The sequence below is a fragment of the Pecten maximus genome, chromosome 10 (genome assembly GCF_902652985.1).
Source record: "Pecten maximus chromosome 10, xPecMax1.1, whole genome shotgun sequence".
Lineage (NCBI taxonomy): Eukaryota > Metazoa > Mollusca > Bivalvia > Pectinida > Pectinidae > Pecten > Pecten maximus.
The window spans coordinates 19,997,050-20,016,555 of NC_047024.1; the positions used below are offsets into that span (position 1 = coordinate 19,997,050).

General features: G+C 33.3%; 1 protein-coding gene across 1 annotated transcript; it reads left to right on the forward strand.

Annotated features, from left to right (window-relative positions):
• The first annotated feature begins 512 nt into the window (after positions 1-512).
• Positions 513-17,780, forward strand: LOC117335740 (ADP-ribosylation factor 6). The gene is made up of 5 exons (XM_033895917.1): positions 513-718; positions 1,921-2,015; positions 4,047-4,150; positions 9,528-9,726; positions 10,180-17,780. The coding sequence occupies exons 2-5, from the start codon at positions 1,934-1,936 to the stop codon at positions 10,320-10,322; spliced, it is 528 nt and encodes a 175-aa protein (XP_033751808.1). The 5' UTR covers positions 513-718; positions 1,921-1,933; the 3' UTR covers positions 10,323-17,780.
• The last annotated feature ends 1,726 nt before the right edge of the window (positions 17,781-19,506 follow it).

The window sequence follows — 19,506 nt, forward strand, 5'->3', positions numbered from 1 at the left end:
AAAAGAAATATATATGGGCAAATTCGCTTGGTAACAGGTCGAATACGAGACGGTTTTTTTTTAATTTGATTTTCTAGATTTAGCTAGATCTAGACCTATTTAAGAAAAGTTAAAAGCTTATATTAAGAAAAATGACAAAAAGTACGGTTTGTTCTGCTTTTAAGCAAAGTTAGCGACATACAATGTAAGTACGTGCACCTATAAACCGCAGACTAAAATCAGTTAATCGCCTAAAGGCACTTCAAAGTTGCCTCTGGCTAAAAATTGGTTCAAAATAGCCGCTGATTTGTTACCGAAATCTCGCGAGATTTTAATGCAGACCGGTTCAGCTACTGCGTATTCTTCCGCAATATTTTTAGGTTTCATTGCTTAACTTTATTTTGAATTATAACAAGAAAATAGAATTCCAATTTTATTTTTGTGTCTAAAATCTATATTTTGGAAGTTATTCCTACACGAGCAATTATACTATAACAATCGGTTTATCGGCACTACTTTTGTCCGCCATTTTGCGGAATATCATCGAGGTCATTCACGCCATAGCTGCAAAAATGAGAGATGGATCCGAATAGATATGCACCTGCTGTATTTTCATCATATGTTATTTTATAAGACGTGTAATTTGTGCTCATGAATAACTAGGTCACTGTTTGATCCTAATCTCAAGGTTGAGCCACCATTAGGCCCATAGATATCCGTAACTTTACGTGTATACCAGGTAGGTGTGATCACAAAAATAACAAAACGTTCAAATCACAGCTCGACTTATCTCGTAGCTTCCGCTTTTAGTTTGGCTTTTGAAATTTGATATCGTGCATATTTAAATAGATATGTCTGATTGTCGCGTTAGGAAACTGTTCACATATTCTGTAATTCAGTATTCTGCGTATCATTCGTGAAACAACAAGCCAGTACAATTGTCTGTCGACAAGTGACATTCTGGCCTACACCCATTTATGTCAAATGGTGACTACTAGCCTAGGCAGTCGTCAGTCCCGGTATACGTTTTCAAAAATATTTTACATATATGCTTGAACATGCCACCTTTACCGCCAGGACTTAACGGTTTTCAGCGTCACAGTGTTACCCTTACTTTAGCCATAATTTGTTTTTTAAATGCATGTTTTATTTCACCTACAGTAGCGAATGTGTCATGACATCATCACAAGATATATTTGATCCACCATTAATCAGACCCATCCTATCCATTAGACAAGTTATACAAAAAAAAGATTTATATAAATCTGGTTCAATATATCAAAGTCTATTTGCTGCTTCTATGGCATATCAACCTAATGTTAAGTTTAGTTGTAGGTGTCTGTTTACATGTACAATTCCATGGATCAGACATCCTGATTTGGTAAATTAAGGTTCAACAATTTCGCTGTTGGTCATATTTTGATCGGTCCAGTGTCCCAACCTCAGGGGCACCCCCCATCAATAATATAAAGAAAATTGGGGGACCATGGGTTCACTTCAAAGTTAAAAAATGATATGGTATAAAGTCCTACATCCCTTATGAGAAATCCACATGCATAAATTGTCAAACTGACCCTTCATATTTGCTGAAGCTTTTCAGAATGAGCCAGAACATAGCCTGACTTGCTTGTATTTGGTTATGTTTACCTGTTTATGTCCTTTTAATGGTGCAGCAAGATTAATGGAAGCAATAATTATTGTAATCAAATCCAGGTTGTTTAGATAGATATTGAAAAATGTTCCCCATTCTTTGAATATTTTGAAATTATTTCAATTTTAAGTCAATTTCCCCAAATTACAGTTTACTCAGAAAGATTTCCATCGCAGTGCCCCATCCCACACTAGTTAGTGAATAAAAACAACTATAAATCTCCATATGATTGTGTTAATAAATCAGTATGACAAATTAAAAATACATAAAACATGTTGGTTGTTTTTCAGATAAGAAATCAAGATGGGGAAGCTAATGTCAAAGGTCTTTGGCAATAAGGAAATGAGGATATTGATGCTGGGTCTAGATGCAGCAGGAAAAACTAGTATCCTTCATAACATAAGCTGTCATTATAACAGGATTGGTGATGAGGTTTTCTGAAAAATGAAAGTATTGGAGTTTAAACATGCTTCATAAGAGTATGAAGATGAGTTAAATTCTGTGATGAAATTATGATATAATCATGGTACTACAAGTACAGTTTTGAGTTTGTTTGCCCAAAGGGTAAGCGAGCTTAATTATGCCATGGTGCTTCATCTGTGTCCATCCGTCTGATGTCGCCATAGATCAATAGACAACCCATTTTGAATAACAGCTAGAAGCAAACTATCACATTCATTGAGTTTAAGTTAATCGTTTTGTACCCCTCAAGGTCACAAAAAATGAAATGTGTACAATTTAATTAAAAAAACTAACCAAAAAACTAATGAAGAGGTAAAGGGACATAGAATTCGTTCTTGGCATTAACAAATTTTACAATGTCAGTGTTAGAACATCTTAAATGTTTTGAAAAACGTGCTGTACATGTTTCATGGTGAAACTTGGTTAAAACTTCTGAAGAACTTCCCATCGGATAGCAATGTATATATATTTGTGTTACTGTAATTAAAAAAAATTAACTGGGAAAAAATCCATGTTTGTTTACACTTCAGTGGCATGTCAAAGACTGAGACAATTTCACTTGCATTCAGGGCTGGTTTTTGTAGGTGGGGGAGGGGCGCATTATCCAGTATTATGGTTTATGCTACCTAAAGATTTATCAACCCTTGTGGTTTTTGGCATGATGGTGTAATTTTGATATTTTGTCAATTTAGAGTCTTGACAAGATGGTGGACTAAAACTAAGTAGATTGAGGGGTTCCTTCATCATCAGATTTGATCAGCTATCCAAACTAGTCAATATATGATATATATGAACTTGATCCAAACAGTAATAGTTTGTTTATCGGCACTTTTGAGGGCCTCTTGAGTTGAAAACAGTCTCTATCTGTAACAATAGCTGCTACAACACAATACAGTATCCAATGTCACTTTGTCCCTCTACTAATTAACAAAGCATGGTATGACTACTAACGATACACACAAATCTCACAGGAGCTCTTATATAACCAATCGGGGATATTGAGTGAGGTCAGAATTGGTAATTTTACAGGGCTAATATTTCCTGTCCATTAGTTTGTGAAGATTACATAACCCACAAAATGACCTTGTCAACATTTTAGAGGAAATTGGTTAAGGCAGGCAACCATATGTGTATACTTTTCTCTCTGAATAGGTTTATATATATATATATATATATACATGTGCGATATTTGTTTAAGGAGAGATATCTGATGGGAGCTTCTTTTTGATGTGTCATCTTTAAATGACCGTTACATTCAGTTTTTTTTTTCAAGTACACAATAGAATGTTGGAAAGAAGCCCTCTGAAGTTTAAGTCTAATTTAGTGGAAGGTGTCTTTGACTCGCTTTAAAGGTAACTGAAGCTATTCAATGAATCAAGTGAGCAGTGCAGGCCTCGTACGGTATATAATATAGTAATAAAGTCCTAAAAGTTAAGAAACAAAATTAACAATTGATATTTTTACCATATATTTATACAATACGCTATACAGTATAACCTGTCTAAACTGGACGTCATCGAGACCAGCTTATTTTGTCTGTTTACACAGGTGTCTGATTTATTGAGATTGGTAATGTTCAACATCTGAAAAAAAAATGGTTTTGACTAAAATTTAAAACAAAGAAAATTTACTTTCAAAGAAAAGTTACTTTTCAGTGATTTCTGTTTTTGCTGACCGAAAAAGTGGTTTCATGATTTGGATGTTTTTATTTACAAGTGAGAAATAAAAAAAAAAGATTCTAGAGAGAAAATGTTGGAACCAAACAATACAGTCCGAATAAACAGGGATCTGGTTTTGACAAGTTATACTGTACGTTTTATATTTATATACATTTACACTTTATGCTTTTTTTTTACTTTTAACCCTGATTTTGATTATGGCACCATTTTTTTTTTTGTGTTTTTTTTTGTGTTTTTCTGAGTGTGATGTATTGTCATCCTTAACTTGTTTTCAGCTGTTTTATATAAAATTAAATTAGGTCAGAATGTAACGACTATACCAACAGTGGGCTTTAACGTGGAGACTGTAGCCTATAAAAATGTCAAGTTTTCTGTATGGGTAGGTGTTTTTAGTTTGTAGTACAGCTTTCATCAGTTTGAAAAATCGTGTATGGACACGAAAATATTGCAATACATACAACATGTAGTGTTTTTCCTGGACATTTTGGGAAATTGTGACTATGTGGAAATTGCACATTATTTGTGCAGCAAAGGTGCAAAGTTATTCAGAAAATTTGGGCACACCAACAGCATAGATAGCTGGGTTTTGTGTCCTTGCATAAAAAATACCCAATTTTATTTTTTCAAGATTTATGGAATTTACAATTTGCAATAACCCAAGTGTGTAGACAGGAAAAATTCTAACATATTGAAATTATTGTCAATGGGTATCTTAAAAAAAATGATGAAACATCACACTACAGGTGTAAATTTCTCTTTAAATAATACCAGTTATAGATTAATGATATTATAAGGGTGTCCTTATACCACCAATGATGTAAGTAAAAAGAAAATAATATAATTAATCAGGACTTATACCAATTACATACAAGTATTTATATATATTATATATATATCTTAGCGTGATGTATTGTCATCCTTAACCCGTTTTCAGCTGTTTTATATAAGTTAAAATTAGATTCGAATGTAACAACTATACCAACTGTCGGCTTTAATGTGGAGACTGTAAGGTTTAATAATGTCAAATTCTGTGTTTGGGTAAGTATTTTTGGATCTTGTAGGGCTGTCAATGTGTCATCGAAATCTAGATATGAAAACATGATGCATCTTCTCTCAAATTCTCAACATAGTTACGAGTGATAAAATATATAACACTGGTGTGATGTTTCATCATTTTACCAGTAAATTGAATGACTCAAAATATTTTAAAATCTGTGTTGACCTTTACATGGAGAAAAGGAGAAAAGTCTGAGCTTTTTCTGGGAACGTTCTGTAGTTTTAGTTATGGATCTCAGTCGCAATTGAAATTGACAAATACATGCCTATTTGTGAATGCATTGTTTCCGAAATTTGTTATGTATGTTTGAAAACTTGCTTCCCAATAAGTTCCTTTGCTTCCTGAAATAAAGGAAAAGAGCTGATCCCAATATGATAAAAAAAAAAGAGCCCAAGGTATATTCTCCATTTCCAACTTTGTAGCACAGATCACGTAATGTTAGATTCAGATGGATTCGTCTAAATTTGGAAATTTGTTATGCAACAGACAACTTGGTGATGCTGTAAGGTATTTTTAACGATGAATCGATGACAGCCCTAGTCAGTAGACAAAAAAATATAATCATATCTATAACGTTCGTAGAATTTTTAAGTCCCTTCAAACAAAGTTTGCAGGACTTACTGATTTTACCTATCTCTATTTATAGATGTATCTTCTTTTCCTTCTTTATCCTTTGTCTTTATATGTGATAGCTAATTAAAGATGATTTTCAATCTAGTGAGAGCTTGGACCCTTTACCCTGTTGATTCATATATTTTTAACTTACATCAGATTATAAGGTCAAACTTGCGTTTAAAATACGACAAAATAAAAAAAAAATTGAAAAAAAAAAATGAGGTGTCCCAGCCTTGAAAGAAAAAAACTTGGACAAATGAATTTCCTAAGAATATAATGATGTTTATGCTGGGAGTCACAGTTAGTATTAAAAATTGACCATCATAGCGAACTATGGAAAACAACTAGTATTAAAAATTGACCATCATAGCGAACTATGGAAAACAACTAGTGTTGATTCAGGTTATTTCTTTTAATTTCTTTCCTTCTATTGTGCGTACAGTGTGCATGCACTAAGAATAATACAAAATTTGTATACTTTTTCTATGTCTGTCTGAATTCGACAAGAAAGTATGGTGTTGTCCGTCGTAGGACATCAGAATTGTACATGCTGTCCATTTCATGATTTTATGGGGCAACTAAATTTGGAATCTTTTCTTTTCATTATACACAACTTTCTTATTGACACTCCTGGTGTCTTTTGGTGAGCGTTCAGTCCTGTGAGGAAGGCTTTGGGTTCTGTCCCCTGGCTGTGACATACCAGAGTCTCTAAAAATAGTAGTTACTACGACTCTTGCCTTTTGGAAGGGATGACTAGTTTGCCCATTGTCGATATAATGTGACTGGGCAGGTTGTCCTACTGGGAGTCTTTGACAGTATGCATGAGGTAGAACTATAAAGCCGGCATCTGTCATAGAGACAACCACGAATATACAACAAATTCCCATAGAACACACAAACAACAGATGCATGCATATCTTGCACACAGGGGGGCCCTACTTAAAGTTTAAACCAAACAAAATTGTACAATTTTCTGTTAACATTTGAGAATGTTTATATATTCAACAAAGGAGAATTTAAGAAGACTGACAAATTATACACTTGGCAAAAAGTTAAGAACCACTTAAAATCTTTTGTTTGCTATATTTTAGAAACTATTCATTGACAACTCAACAGGATATATAGAAATGTATTTTTAGACATCTAACAAAAAATATACACAGTCGAAAAGGAAAAGAAATCTACAAAACCTGAAGTGCTGTATCATTTTTAAAAAGGCGTGTTCAAAAAGACAATACCAAAGTCTAGAAAAAATTGACTTTCACTGCCTCTTATTAACAGAAACATCATAAAACCACAAAAACCATTACTTGATACAGAAGATATACTAATCAACAAGTTCTATTTGGTATGAAAATGTTAATATCGGGTATATATAACCACCACATTTCTGGTACAATTTGAACATGCCCGTTGTCTCCTACCATAGATGTCGAAGCTTGTTCTGAGGAAACCTCTGCCACTCCTAAATCAATGCAACCTGCAATTCTGCAGTTTGGAATTTTGGATCCCATGTATTGAAATATTGTCAGAGACACTATATCTGACACAATGCTCAATTAGGTTCATGTCTGGTGATATTGCAGGTCATGGATGGGGAGCATCTCCATTACTTCTTGCTGAAGATAGTATTGCTCTAGGCAGGCTATGGGTGATTGGCATAGTCATCCATTAGAATAGGCCTATATATATGCCAATGGATGTAAACAATTAAAGCTCAAAGAACCTAATCACAGTACTTCTGCACATTTAATGTCCATCAAGGATAAAAAGCAGACAAAGCTTACATTTTAGAGAAAAGCATCCCCTTTAGAGAAAAGCATCCGCAAGCAGACTGTACTGCCACCACCAATGCTGTTGTGGCCATAATGTTACTCTGGCTTTCATCCACCTCCAAAACCAGGCACGTCCTTAAATTACCCTGGCTGTTAATAGGATGTTAAACAAAATAAACCAAATCTAACCAAATGGCAATAATGTTATTTTCTGCAATTGGTATGCTGTATTTCTAAATCTCCAAACCTGGAACCTGCCATCTGTCTGACTAGGTAAAAGGCAGTTTTGATCAGACCAGTTGACACTTCGACAAAACCTAATATTCCATGTCTGGTGATCACATGCCCATTTTAGTCTTGCTTGTTTGTGCTTTCCAGTCAACAGGGGACATTTTACTGTCGGCTAGAGCGAAATCGCCTAACATTCAAATGTCTGTTGACGGTACAGGGGCAAATGCAAACATTGACATTCCACTATCCTCTGAGCCTGTTGGCAGTGGTGAATGAAGCTCAACTATTGTGTCTACACATGTACAGAACTCTTGCCTTCTCTATCTGTAGTCTGTTGAGGTCTGCCAGAAGCATGTCAACATGCCTAGTTTGGTTCAGACGCTGCATCAACCAAGAAATAGCAGAATGGCTGACATTTAAACGTGCAGCAGCAGCAGCTTGCCATCTTTCAGCATTTGTCAATTTTTGATGTGCTATTTTTAAATACTGAACTGTTTATCATTTACTGGTCTTACATGTACAAATGCTGCTTTAGGTGGCAAAACAAATTTATGTTTTGTCTGAGTATGCGATACCCCAGTTTAATCCAGGTTATCGTTAAATTGGGTGTTTTTCTTGGTGGCATACAACACCAAACACAAATAGAGAAACAGCTTGGAGTATGACGAGGCTTACTTTTACAAAAGGAAAAAAATCTCTTAAAAATCACTTTTAATTAAAATTTTCATGCTGAAATGGATGGTCCTAACCACAGGTGTACTCTTATATGTTATTATTTTATAAAACGAGTCAGGCACCTGTGTCCTAACTTATAACCAAGTGTGTTTAATATGAAGATTTTGCCCTGAATTAGTGTAAAAACAAAATACTTTGAAAACACCCTTAATAATTTGAATCCCAAATTGTCAGCTGTATTAGCCATGACTCGAAATTTGACTGTAATAATGCACTGTAAATTTTTGTATGCATATAAATGAATCATTCTTTTCTAACCAGTTCCAGCTACACACCACAATTTGATGTGTCATACATACACAGCACATATAAATGTCATGAAGTGCAATTGCATTCATAAAGTAAACCATTTTTTAATTACATTAATATTAATTTATGTTTGGGGATCTGGTTACAGCTTGCTCATAATTAACACACTGGTGAATAAATTAGAATACATTGAATGCCACTGACTTAAAAAGTTATTGTAATCATGAACATTGACCAGTGTACGTGTATATATACACAAACTGCCTGTGATGATGTGCCGTTGTGAGATGTAATTCTAAACACACCTACATGATGTCATGTGTGATTCAAGTACCGGTATTAATACACATATTATAAGTAGTACGTGATTCAGCCTGGTTAAGTGTTTTACAGTGTATGCTTTGTAAACTAAACAGACCTAAATGTTGTATCCACGTCATCCACTTAATACCTCGGTAACATATCAAGTCTAATTAAATACAAAATAGGCCCAATTAGATCCATAATTACAACTCTTATCAACTAGTATTAAAACGATCATCAGGGAAAGTTGCTTCAGGTAATGACCTCAGTTACATGAATGACAAACATTGGACTTGTATATATAATAAGACCGCATTGATCCAACGTCATCTATAAACTAGCAAACATTGAAAATTTGAAACTATGTAGTATTTGTACTGTTGTCACTTCATTAGTTTGGAATTAAATGGAAATTGTTGATATGAAATTATGTATTTGGAAGCTAATCTTCATTTAATGACCGGTTTTCGTGACTTTGCTGTTTTTCTTCAGTTACTTTTACACTAGTTGAAATACCTGTACAATTTTACAGGTATTGAATGCATTGGTAAAGGGAAGGGAAGGGGGATGGATATTCCCGTTAATCCTGTGAATAAATTATCTGTATTACTTCTGAGCCATTTAAGTTAACATGTATACCCAGCTATGGACGGTAACATAATTACTGCCAGTTACAGATATCTGTCAATGGTGTTGGTAAACAGTTAGGATGGTGGTTTAAAACATATTAATGGTTTAAAAATATTACTTTCCCAAATATTCTAATATTTCCTTCTTTTTTTTGTTGGTAGGATGTGGGGGGTCAAGACAAAATACGACCGTTATGGCGTCACTACTACGCTGGTACCCAGGGTCTGATATTTGTAGTGGATTGTGCCGACCGTGACCGAGTGGATGAAGCTCGCCAGGAACTGCACAAGATTATAAATGACAGGGAAATGAAAGAAGCTATAATACTAGTATTTGCTAATAAACAAGATTTACCTGATGGTAAGTATGAGCTTGCTTTGATACACAGTACTGTTTAAATATTGTACAGAATATTTATTTGGCTATCAAAGATAAAGCTAATGTAAAAATGATATATTATATTCATGAAAATGAAACTGCAACATGTTGGTTTGTTATTGAAATATAAATAGAATAAAGAAATTTTAAAATTATAACAAAGTTCATTTCCTGTAAGCAAAGATTATTAGGGCTATTCCATTGAAATATCCACCTGACCCCAGGACTTCACAATAAATCACTATACATGGTTAGATTGCCCGCCTATTACTTCTATCAAATAAATTCTATAGGCGGTACCCCTTAACCAAACCTGGAGTCCTGGGGTGGGGTAGATGTTTTAATGGAAAAGCCCTTAACTATGTATGCATAGGTTATTACTATGTATAAACTGTGTTACAACTTACATAACAAACACATTTATGTTTTTGTTAGCGATGAGACCCCACGAGATACAGGAGAAACTAGGACTAACACGGATGCGAGACAGGAACTGGTATGTACAGCCTTCGTGTGCCACTACAGGTGAAGGACTGTATGAGGGGCTATTGTGGCTCAAATCCAACCACAAGTCGTGACCTAGGAGTGCTGCATCCCAAGGAAACATTTTTAGTACAAAAATGCTTTTATTACGATATTCATGAAAAAAAGAGATACGAGCAGTGTGGTGTCTACTTTGCCGGTAGAATCTGATTATTAATAAAAAGTGGCGTATTGTCTTGGCAAGCAGGAGTCCGAGAGTTAAGCAGTGGACACATAATGTGACACAAGAGGTGTTAAAGCCACCAGACTTTGTAGAACATCGGAGAGAATACGAGGCATACATGATGTATATTGCTATTGGTGTAAGCTCAATGTGACAATTAAAGAGTAGAAGTCGTCACCATAAATATTAAGGAACGCTACTGTACCTACATTATACTTCTCATTACTATGAATGTGTATACATACAAGTCTAGATTTTTTTTTCTATTTTTCTGTTCTGGAGAACTGGCACTTTTTGATGAATGTGGCTGGCTGTTACCTCTAGTAGCAATGCTTGTGCATGAGAGAGTAAGTGTATGTGAGAACGAGAGAGAATCTATTGCATTGGCAATAATAGAGAGTGAGATTGGATTTTTTAATCAGACTTTTTGTTAATGTGGGTATATTTTTATTGTTATTTTAAGAGAGTTTCCATTTGGAAATACAAATACAGTGTACAAGCTTTTGTTAAGATAGTTATATAAACTGGTACCTTCCATCCATAATACACGACAGCTTACCACTTATATCCAGCAACTGAACACTGTCAAGACAAAAGTGCAACAGCCACTGTCAAGCCAAAGGGGCAACAGCCTTGTCAACCTGCAGCTGAAGTGTCACCAACTTGGTCCCATCCGTTTATTCAAATGTAATATTACATGCTTAAATCATGGCCAAACTGCGGTTGTTGATACAGGCCTTGAAAAGTTTTTATCAAGGCTCATCTGAAAGTAACCTTAAATCACCAGATCTGTCATTATTTATAAACAAACAACTTTGGTCCAGCAGGTCTAACGGTTTAGGGCGGGTATAAGCAGCCCTTGTCCGTTCTGATAGGGATATCGAAGTAAGTTTCCTGTCTTGAATCACCCACCTAAAAAATTTCTGTTGTCAGTTGTGTAACAAAAATATTTCACATACTAATTTCTCTAGCTTGAGAGAAGTGATTTATATAAAATATTTTGGAAATTTTGCAGAAAAAAAGATGACATGACTGTTCAGAGAAAGTAATACAAACAAATTAAAAGGAATGTTTAAATTACTTGTGAAGTGTGGTACCTGCATTCTAGTGCTGATCACAAAGTATGCATCTGTTAAAATGATATTTTGGTTTGTCCTGTCCTTGTGTTTGTAAACAATTCATCCCTGTTCATTAATTTCTTCGCTGGCATATCCCAGTCTGTTGATTTCTTTCGTGGCATTTAGGTTGCTCTCGGTAAAGTGGTAATTGTGTTCCAGGCTTCGAGATTAATACAATCTTGGTGCTTACTCCTACGTTGTATTTTATACATTTAGTTATAAATTAGTAAGTCAGAGATCTTGGCTCATGTTGAGTACCAGTCTTCTGTGAGACTGTTTTGATGATGTATATATTAACTAATTATGTGTTTGAAGAATAAGGATTGTACTGTATACCCGTAGTTCATTAAACATAGGAAACAACGCACTACTGTGCTGTAAACTATAAAATAACTTTTTTTTTTTAAATAATAGAATTTAGGTTAGGTAATGTCTATAATTATCAATTTGTATGTCACATAAAGTCTTTCATTTTCATTAACGCTTACTCAAAATGTATGTTGGGCTTGTGATCGTCTATAGTGTAATTGTAGTGGTGTCTTCTAAGTAGAATATTTCAGATCAATCATATTGGTATTAAAAGTTTGTTTTTTTAATTCTTCGTCATTTAGGGATACTTTTAAAGTTATTTTGTAATATTTCAGGTGAAGAATATATTGACTTATTTCAAGATTGCTAAATAAGGTATTTCTAAAATTATTACCTGGTATGATTTTGGGTACAGAAAGATTCTGGAAGAGGAAAACCAGAATGGCAATCCTAAATTTCATTCAAAATTACACATTTCTGTAATAATCCTTTGAAACTTTCTAAATCCTCCTTAAAATGTATTTCTTGTGGTTCAAATTAAGATTATGTGCTACGTTGTGGTCTAGTTTCAAAGTACATGTATATGCTACAAAGTATTCAACATCTGGTCCCATTTCAACTTCCAGACCCAAACATTTCACAAATAGTTTTTCAGTGGTATTAAAATTATTTTTATTTGAAGTATTTAATAAGTATCTCTACTTAAAAAAAACACCAGAATGATAGAAAAGAAATGCAAACACTGAAATATTAGATTTTTGCTTTGTTTAGTTGGTTACAAATAATTCCTTTCCTTTTACTAAATCAAGTTTTGAATAACTAACATGTTGGCCTTTTTATAATCTGCATGTCTTGTCTAATGGTATGTGAAATTCATGTCTTTGGTGGTTTTGCCCTTAAAAGTTCTATTTCGAGACTACATTAATCCTCTAAAAAGAAGAATTCTTTCATGAGTTAAGCTGACAGTAGTAAACAGTTGCTTGCTGCATGATTTAATATTCTGAACAGGATTTTATTTCAAAATAACCATTTTTGATATTTTTCCGTGTAAACATATACCTCATGAAGTCCTATTGGGCCTGTTAAACAAATTCAAGGTAAGAAACATGTATATCACAATAGCTTTTCAGTGTTGTCAATTAAAAGCTGAGAACCTGAGACTTAAAAAATAAGTGATAAATCTAGAAAAACATTTTGAAAAACAAGAAATACTCAAAATTGAGACTTTTAGTATAGTACCTACCAGTAATTAGTTAACTAGGCAAGTTTATTGTGATGAATTATTATTTATGTTGCTTTTGTAAACACAGCTCTGAACTCCGAGTAATGATCGAGGGCGTCTATGTTATTCGTGTGTTACTCTACCCAAATACATTAGCAGATTGTTGGTTTTGTGTATTCAGTTGTTTATGTTAAATTCTAGTGCAATTTTCATTCTTTTTTGGTGTATTTCCAATAAAATATTTAGTATTTGGAAAACAAAGTAAAAGATTGCTGCCTCTACAAGTCACTGCTGTTAGTGACGTCCTTACTATGGATCCTGGGTTTCTGTTGCTATCTTCATGTCATATTCCATACAAACATAAAATATTACCTACATGTACAAATATTTCTTTGTATAATAACTGGAGAAACGGTCTAGGAATTCCTTGATATTTTTATAGGGAAACCAATTCTGATGTATATATTATTTAAAACACTTACAGGTATTAAAAGCAGATTTTGGATAGTTTAATTCTGTGTTAAAGAATTCAAAAGTATTAAAAATTGTATAGGAGACTTTTGATCAGTTTCTGATACAGATGTTTAATCAATATTTCAATGTTAATACTCACCTTGATATTTTAATGTGATTCTTAGACTGATTTTCGATAAATAACTTCTTAAAATCTTAAGCGCCATGGAAAATAATATTTAGGAAAATCTGTCATTAAAATGATTAATTGTGAAAGGCAAGTAGTTAAAATAAGCATGCATTGTACATGCTTGATTTTTTTAAAGGAACAAGAACTACCTTCAAATTGTAAGATTACAATGAATTGGGAACATCCTTAAAAAGAACATTTGAGATGATCCGTTTTTAGTGCATATCGTTTTAAAAAAATGAATGGCTGAATGTTAAAATGGCAGCTTGCATACAAATTTATGGTTTTTAGAACCATTTATGATGAGTGAAATGAAAAATTACTAGTTATATTGTGTAAAAACTAGGCTGTTTCATTTCTTCATTAAAAATCTAATACCACACCACTAACATCAATATCAGTGCACAATTTATACAGTAGATGTATCAATTCAAGTTGTATTGTTAGAAACTGAACTCAACCATAGCACAGTATAAACTTTTTGTGTATTTTTACCAAGCATGCTACCATATTGAGTACAACTTCTGTATCCTTTTACAGTCTTTAAACCAACATAGGTTTTCCTTGTACCGAGTAACTAGAAATTGGGATTTTTTTGGGGAGGGTGATACCATACACTTCATTGATTTCCTGATGGTTCATCCAAAGTGCCTTCAGAGTGCAAGAAGGAAAATGAACAGGTATCAGCAATGAGATTTTAAACAGTTTTCTAGCTAGCTATAGGCATACAGAATATTAAAGAGTGCTTATGTAATATATTTTTTCTTTATTTAATTTATTTATGTGCATATTACACTATTTTTGGGATGGAGTACAGTTTTTGTGCATATTGGGGGACTACAACTTCGCTTGCCAAGTGTGTTATATACAGTAGGAGAGTACCGTCTCAAACACCATTGGCTAGCGAAGTTGGGGAGACTAGTGATCTAGTCATATTTCTGTCAGAGTACAAGGGAAAGCCTGCAATGAATATATTATTTTTGCATGCATATGACATGCTAAATTTAAACATGTCCTGAAGTGTAGGTTAAAAGGCCGTTGCTTTGACTTTCAGTGTAGTTGAAAGTCCTTGGCTTTTCCGTCTGTTCAGCTGTTACGATATGTTCTGATTTTCCAGTGTTACATGTACATTACATGTACATGAGCAATGTATGATTTTGAAATGCTTATCCTTTACTGGTATATATGTATAGTAGTTAAAGTTTATATAGATCGTACAAAGTTACAGTGTTATTTGTTGCAGGCTTTAAGCACTAGAGTCTGTTAATTTAAGTGATTCATTATTGTTTAGAACCACAGGGACCTGGCCCATATCCAAACCCATAATCCATATGTATGTATTAAAGCATGTAGTATACGGACCATGCGTAAGGGATTGGTGCCAAAACCCTGTGTTTAGAAGAAATTTCCTTTAAATGTATATGAATTTTTTTTTATGATTGGTCTTGAAATCTTAGTGTTATATCACCTGATTGTGATACTGGTTTTGAAATACTGCTTGAATCCATAGCATAAAATATCAAACCATGTTTCATTGATGGTCAAAAAAATTTCACCGAATTAAAAAAAAAAAAAAAAATCATTATGTAATTTACACTGCATTACAATATTGCATGCTTTCAGTGAACATGATTTAAAAGTACAATGTACTTGCCCTGACCTTTGACCCAGTTTTTATGTCACCAGTATTCTCGTGTAACCATCATGTGTATGCTATTATGTTACTCTTGTATGAAGTCATTGTGTTGTCTCAAAGTATTCCCCATGATCATTGACTGGATTTGAATTATCGTAATTATGAGGAAAAAAAATTATAATTTTTTTCTGTTATTAGAAAGCGTGATTTAAAGTTGACCTCTACAGAATTAATGACTTTTAGCATTGGAAATCTGTTGAACTTTGAACTACATTTTTTATGTGCCATTAACATATTATGATTGACATATACAGGTATTTAGGAATCTGAATGTAATCAACAGTAATAGCTATTTAAGGTTTTTGGCGATATTCATGTCGCAATGTATATATACTACATCTATATATGTATCAAGAATACCAAACATTGCGGCCAGTATCAAGTCCTTTTTTGTCGGTTAATACTTTTCTCAAAAACTCTATTCAAATTTTCAAACTTTACTTCTTGATTTATGTCATTTCCTGTACTTAAAATATCTCTTTTCACCTTGAAAGTTAGTTGTTGTTTGGAAATATATTTTGGCAAAAGGAGATGGCCATTGTTTCCATAGTAACTTGTATTTTAGTACATCAAATGTTAATTTATAGAATTTTGATTGGAAACTTGCAGTGCTGCCATTGTTAATGTTTTCAGCAATATTGCAGTCCTGAATGACTCGAGGGGTAGATTTAAGGGAAAGAATTTGATGCTGAGCAGGGACACAAAATAAAGATTGACTAAATTGTACAATTTGTTTCAATATTTTTTTGTCTTTCATAATGAAATTATCAAATTAAAGTGTGTCATAGCTTTTGTTCAAATAACACGAGATGTACTAAATTGGTTACCGCTGATTTCATCACAGACGCCCTCCTAGATTAAAGAACATTTTTCGGGGATATTTGATATAACATTAATAGTCGAAACGATAGATGAGTGAAATATAAATCAAATGAAGTTTAATAAAAAGATGTTTTTCTTCCTTTCATATTTTTTTTTCTCAATATTGTATGTTTTGTTTTTCTGTTCTAGAAATATTTCTTGCGCAATTCCGCTAGAAAATAGCCCCTATGATTAATATGGCTGTACTGTCACTGTACTTTGTATATCTTGTAGGTAGCTTGTCAAAATGACCATGTGAACCATGTATCACTTACATTTATGATTTATGATTGGTGCTCTCGCTACGATTGTCCTGAATTCCCTATCCTTATTATTGTTAATATTATTCTTAAAAGAAAGTTTTCTCTTGGTATCAGGCTTTTGACTACAAATTAATATTATTATTTGAAAGTCTTCATTAAAGTTTCAAACTTTAATAATTTGTATTGATAAGCATGACAAAAAACCCAAAAAAACATTTGATTACCATAGTGTTATCATTTGCTCGAATCTGCTGTGTTAAAACTAAGATATCCTCATAATAATAATTTATTAAGTACCCTGTCCAAACTTATCAGTTCAGCAGAATCACAAGGAAAACAATCCTTCATTGTTCTAAAGAAATCAATATCAAAACCAGTGTTATGATTCCGAAGACACACAAATATATTTGGTGAATTGAAATACAACATGTTTTGTTTTAGTTATGCGTATGTTTGTACATTATTGTTATACCTAGTAATTTTCTTTAACAATTATATCATGATTATAATTGCTAGTGAAATGAAACTTACATCCCAATAAGAGCACTGCTAGAGACATGGACTAAATCATGCATACATTACCATGAACAGAGTATTTTATTGGAAATCTTATCATTATTAGAAATGTTCTGTGGAATTTAGTGAATAAAGCATATAAATAAATCAATGGTGAAATTCAGCTTCAACAAACAATGATTTTGGCTTCATATAAGTGTAATAATATTGCATTTTCATAGTGTTTTTTGCTTAGGAATTTTTATTATGGTTTACTGAAAATTATGGTATATTGTTAAGAAATGGCGCTTCCTAAAACATTGTTGTTCAACCTTTTGTAGTTTCCATTTATTTTTCATTACAAAACATTCCACATTGCTTTCTTCCTAGCTTTCAGGAGTTACTTCCCCTTTACTTGCATGTCTCTCTCTCTCTCTCTCTTTCAACTTTTGTTTAAGTGAAAAATGAAACAGTCCATTTGTATGGATGGGTGGTTTGCTTGCATGCAGTAGGATGTTTTTTCACCACAACTAAAGTGGAATCCTACATTCTATAAACTACAAAAAGGTGAATTTGCCTACATGGATCATAATGGTTAAGTGCACATGAGAAATTTTAATGTATATAGCCTCACAATTATTATGCAAATACAGAATACTTGATACAGATAAAGGAAACATGTAAGAATATGTTCAATGAATAAAAACATACATTTTATTACAAGAACTGTTTTCTTTTTTAACCTGACATCGTCATGAGGTTGCCATTTGATAGTGGTTTGACGTCTATCCATACTTGTAAACAAGTTGTTGGCTCTCTATCCATACATTTAAACATTACCTGTTTTTGCTGTTTCTCGAGAAGTGACAAATGGATTTTTCCGATGTTCCAAATTGTGAAAGTACAAGTTTGAAACTGATTTAAAAAATTAAAGGCAGCTCTCTTGGATTTGGATGGATTAACTTGAAAGTGTTCACTATTTCCCAGAAAAGTAGGTTCTTTTTGAGTCACCTGTCTTTTGGCATTATTGATTGACAGAAAAGATAATCGCTTGTCAACAGTACATCAGATGTTGTATACTTGAGATGCAACTATTCAATGATTTGTAGTACAGCACTAATAATGTAATGGTAATACAATAATATTCTTTTAAAATGGTGTATGGTGTATAGATTTTATAGATTTTTTAAGAAAAATCAAACGTTGGCTATTGAAAGTTTATATGCTAAGTTGATTTTTTTTTTTCCTTTGGAAAATATATCTATACACAAAGAAGAAATTCCTTTGACCCATATTCAAATTCACAGGGGTAAAAAAAAATTAACATTTGTACAATGTCTTCTGATTACCAGTAATCTAAAAGGCGTAGAGGTGTGATATTTGGCTGATGAGTTCAAAGGATGAAGACCCGACAAAGTTTGCAAAAAGAAATGACCTTGACCATATGCAAGGTAACAAGGGTCAAATTCAAGCATCTTCTCACACACTGAATGACCTAAAATCACATTTGACTGGTTAGTTCCTGGGATTGAACACCACAAAGTATATGAAAAGAATTAACCTGGACTCATATTCAAGCTCATGGGTAAAATTTGTTAAAAAATTCAAATGCTTTCTTCTCACAAGCAAAAAAGGCTTGAATCATGAAATTTGGCTGACAAGTTCCTTTGATGACAAGAATAAAAAACCTTTCTCTCATAATATTCAAATCTTTAGAGGTCAATTTTGTTCAAACGCTTAAATAACTTCAGATTAACTAAAAGGCCTAGAATCAAGATGTTTGGCTGGTTGGTTCCGGATATGATGCTCAACAAAGTTTCTATAAAAAAGTTTATTGAACCCTATTCATGGTCACAGGGGTCAAATTTGAAAGAACTTATACTTAGCTGTAAGGCCTATAGAATCATGTTCTTTTAATTAACTGGAAGGCAAAGAATCATCAAAGAAGTGAATACCAAGTGAGCAATGCAGGCCCATTGGGACTCTTGTTCTGAAACACCAAGAGATGTTGCACCCACTACAACACGAAGGACAAGGGAAGCTTCACATAATTAGCCCATCACACATTCTCAAAATGTCAGACATTCTCAAATTGTAAAACTGAAGATTTAAAGCTTATTATATGCTTGTGGAACATGGATGATTAGACGGAGGATCTTTCCCGGACATACTGGTTCTTCTTGATTGGCACCTTCTTGTTCATGTACCAATTTTGAGACCAACTTAGGAACAAAATGAACTACATCTTGCATTTGGACCGACACAAAGTACATGAACATAAACAGATTTCATGGGAAGAGGAAATAGATTATTGTAGGTTATAAAAAAGGGTCCATTGACCAAATATTATATTTGGTCTTTTGGTTAGTGAGAAGTAGTAATTTAAAGGTTTTAACAAAATTGACCTCTGCGACCTTAAATATGGGTAAAGGTCATTTCCTTTTGCAAA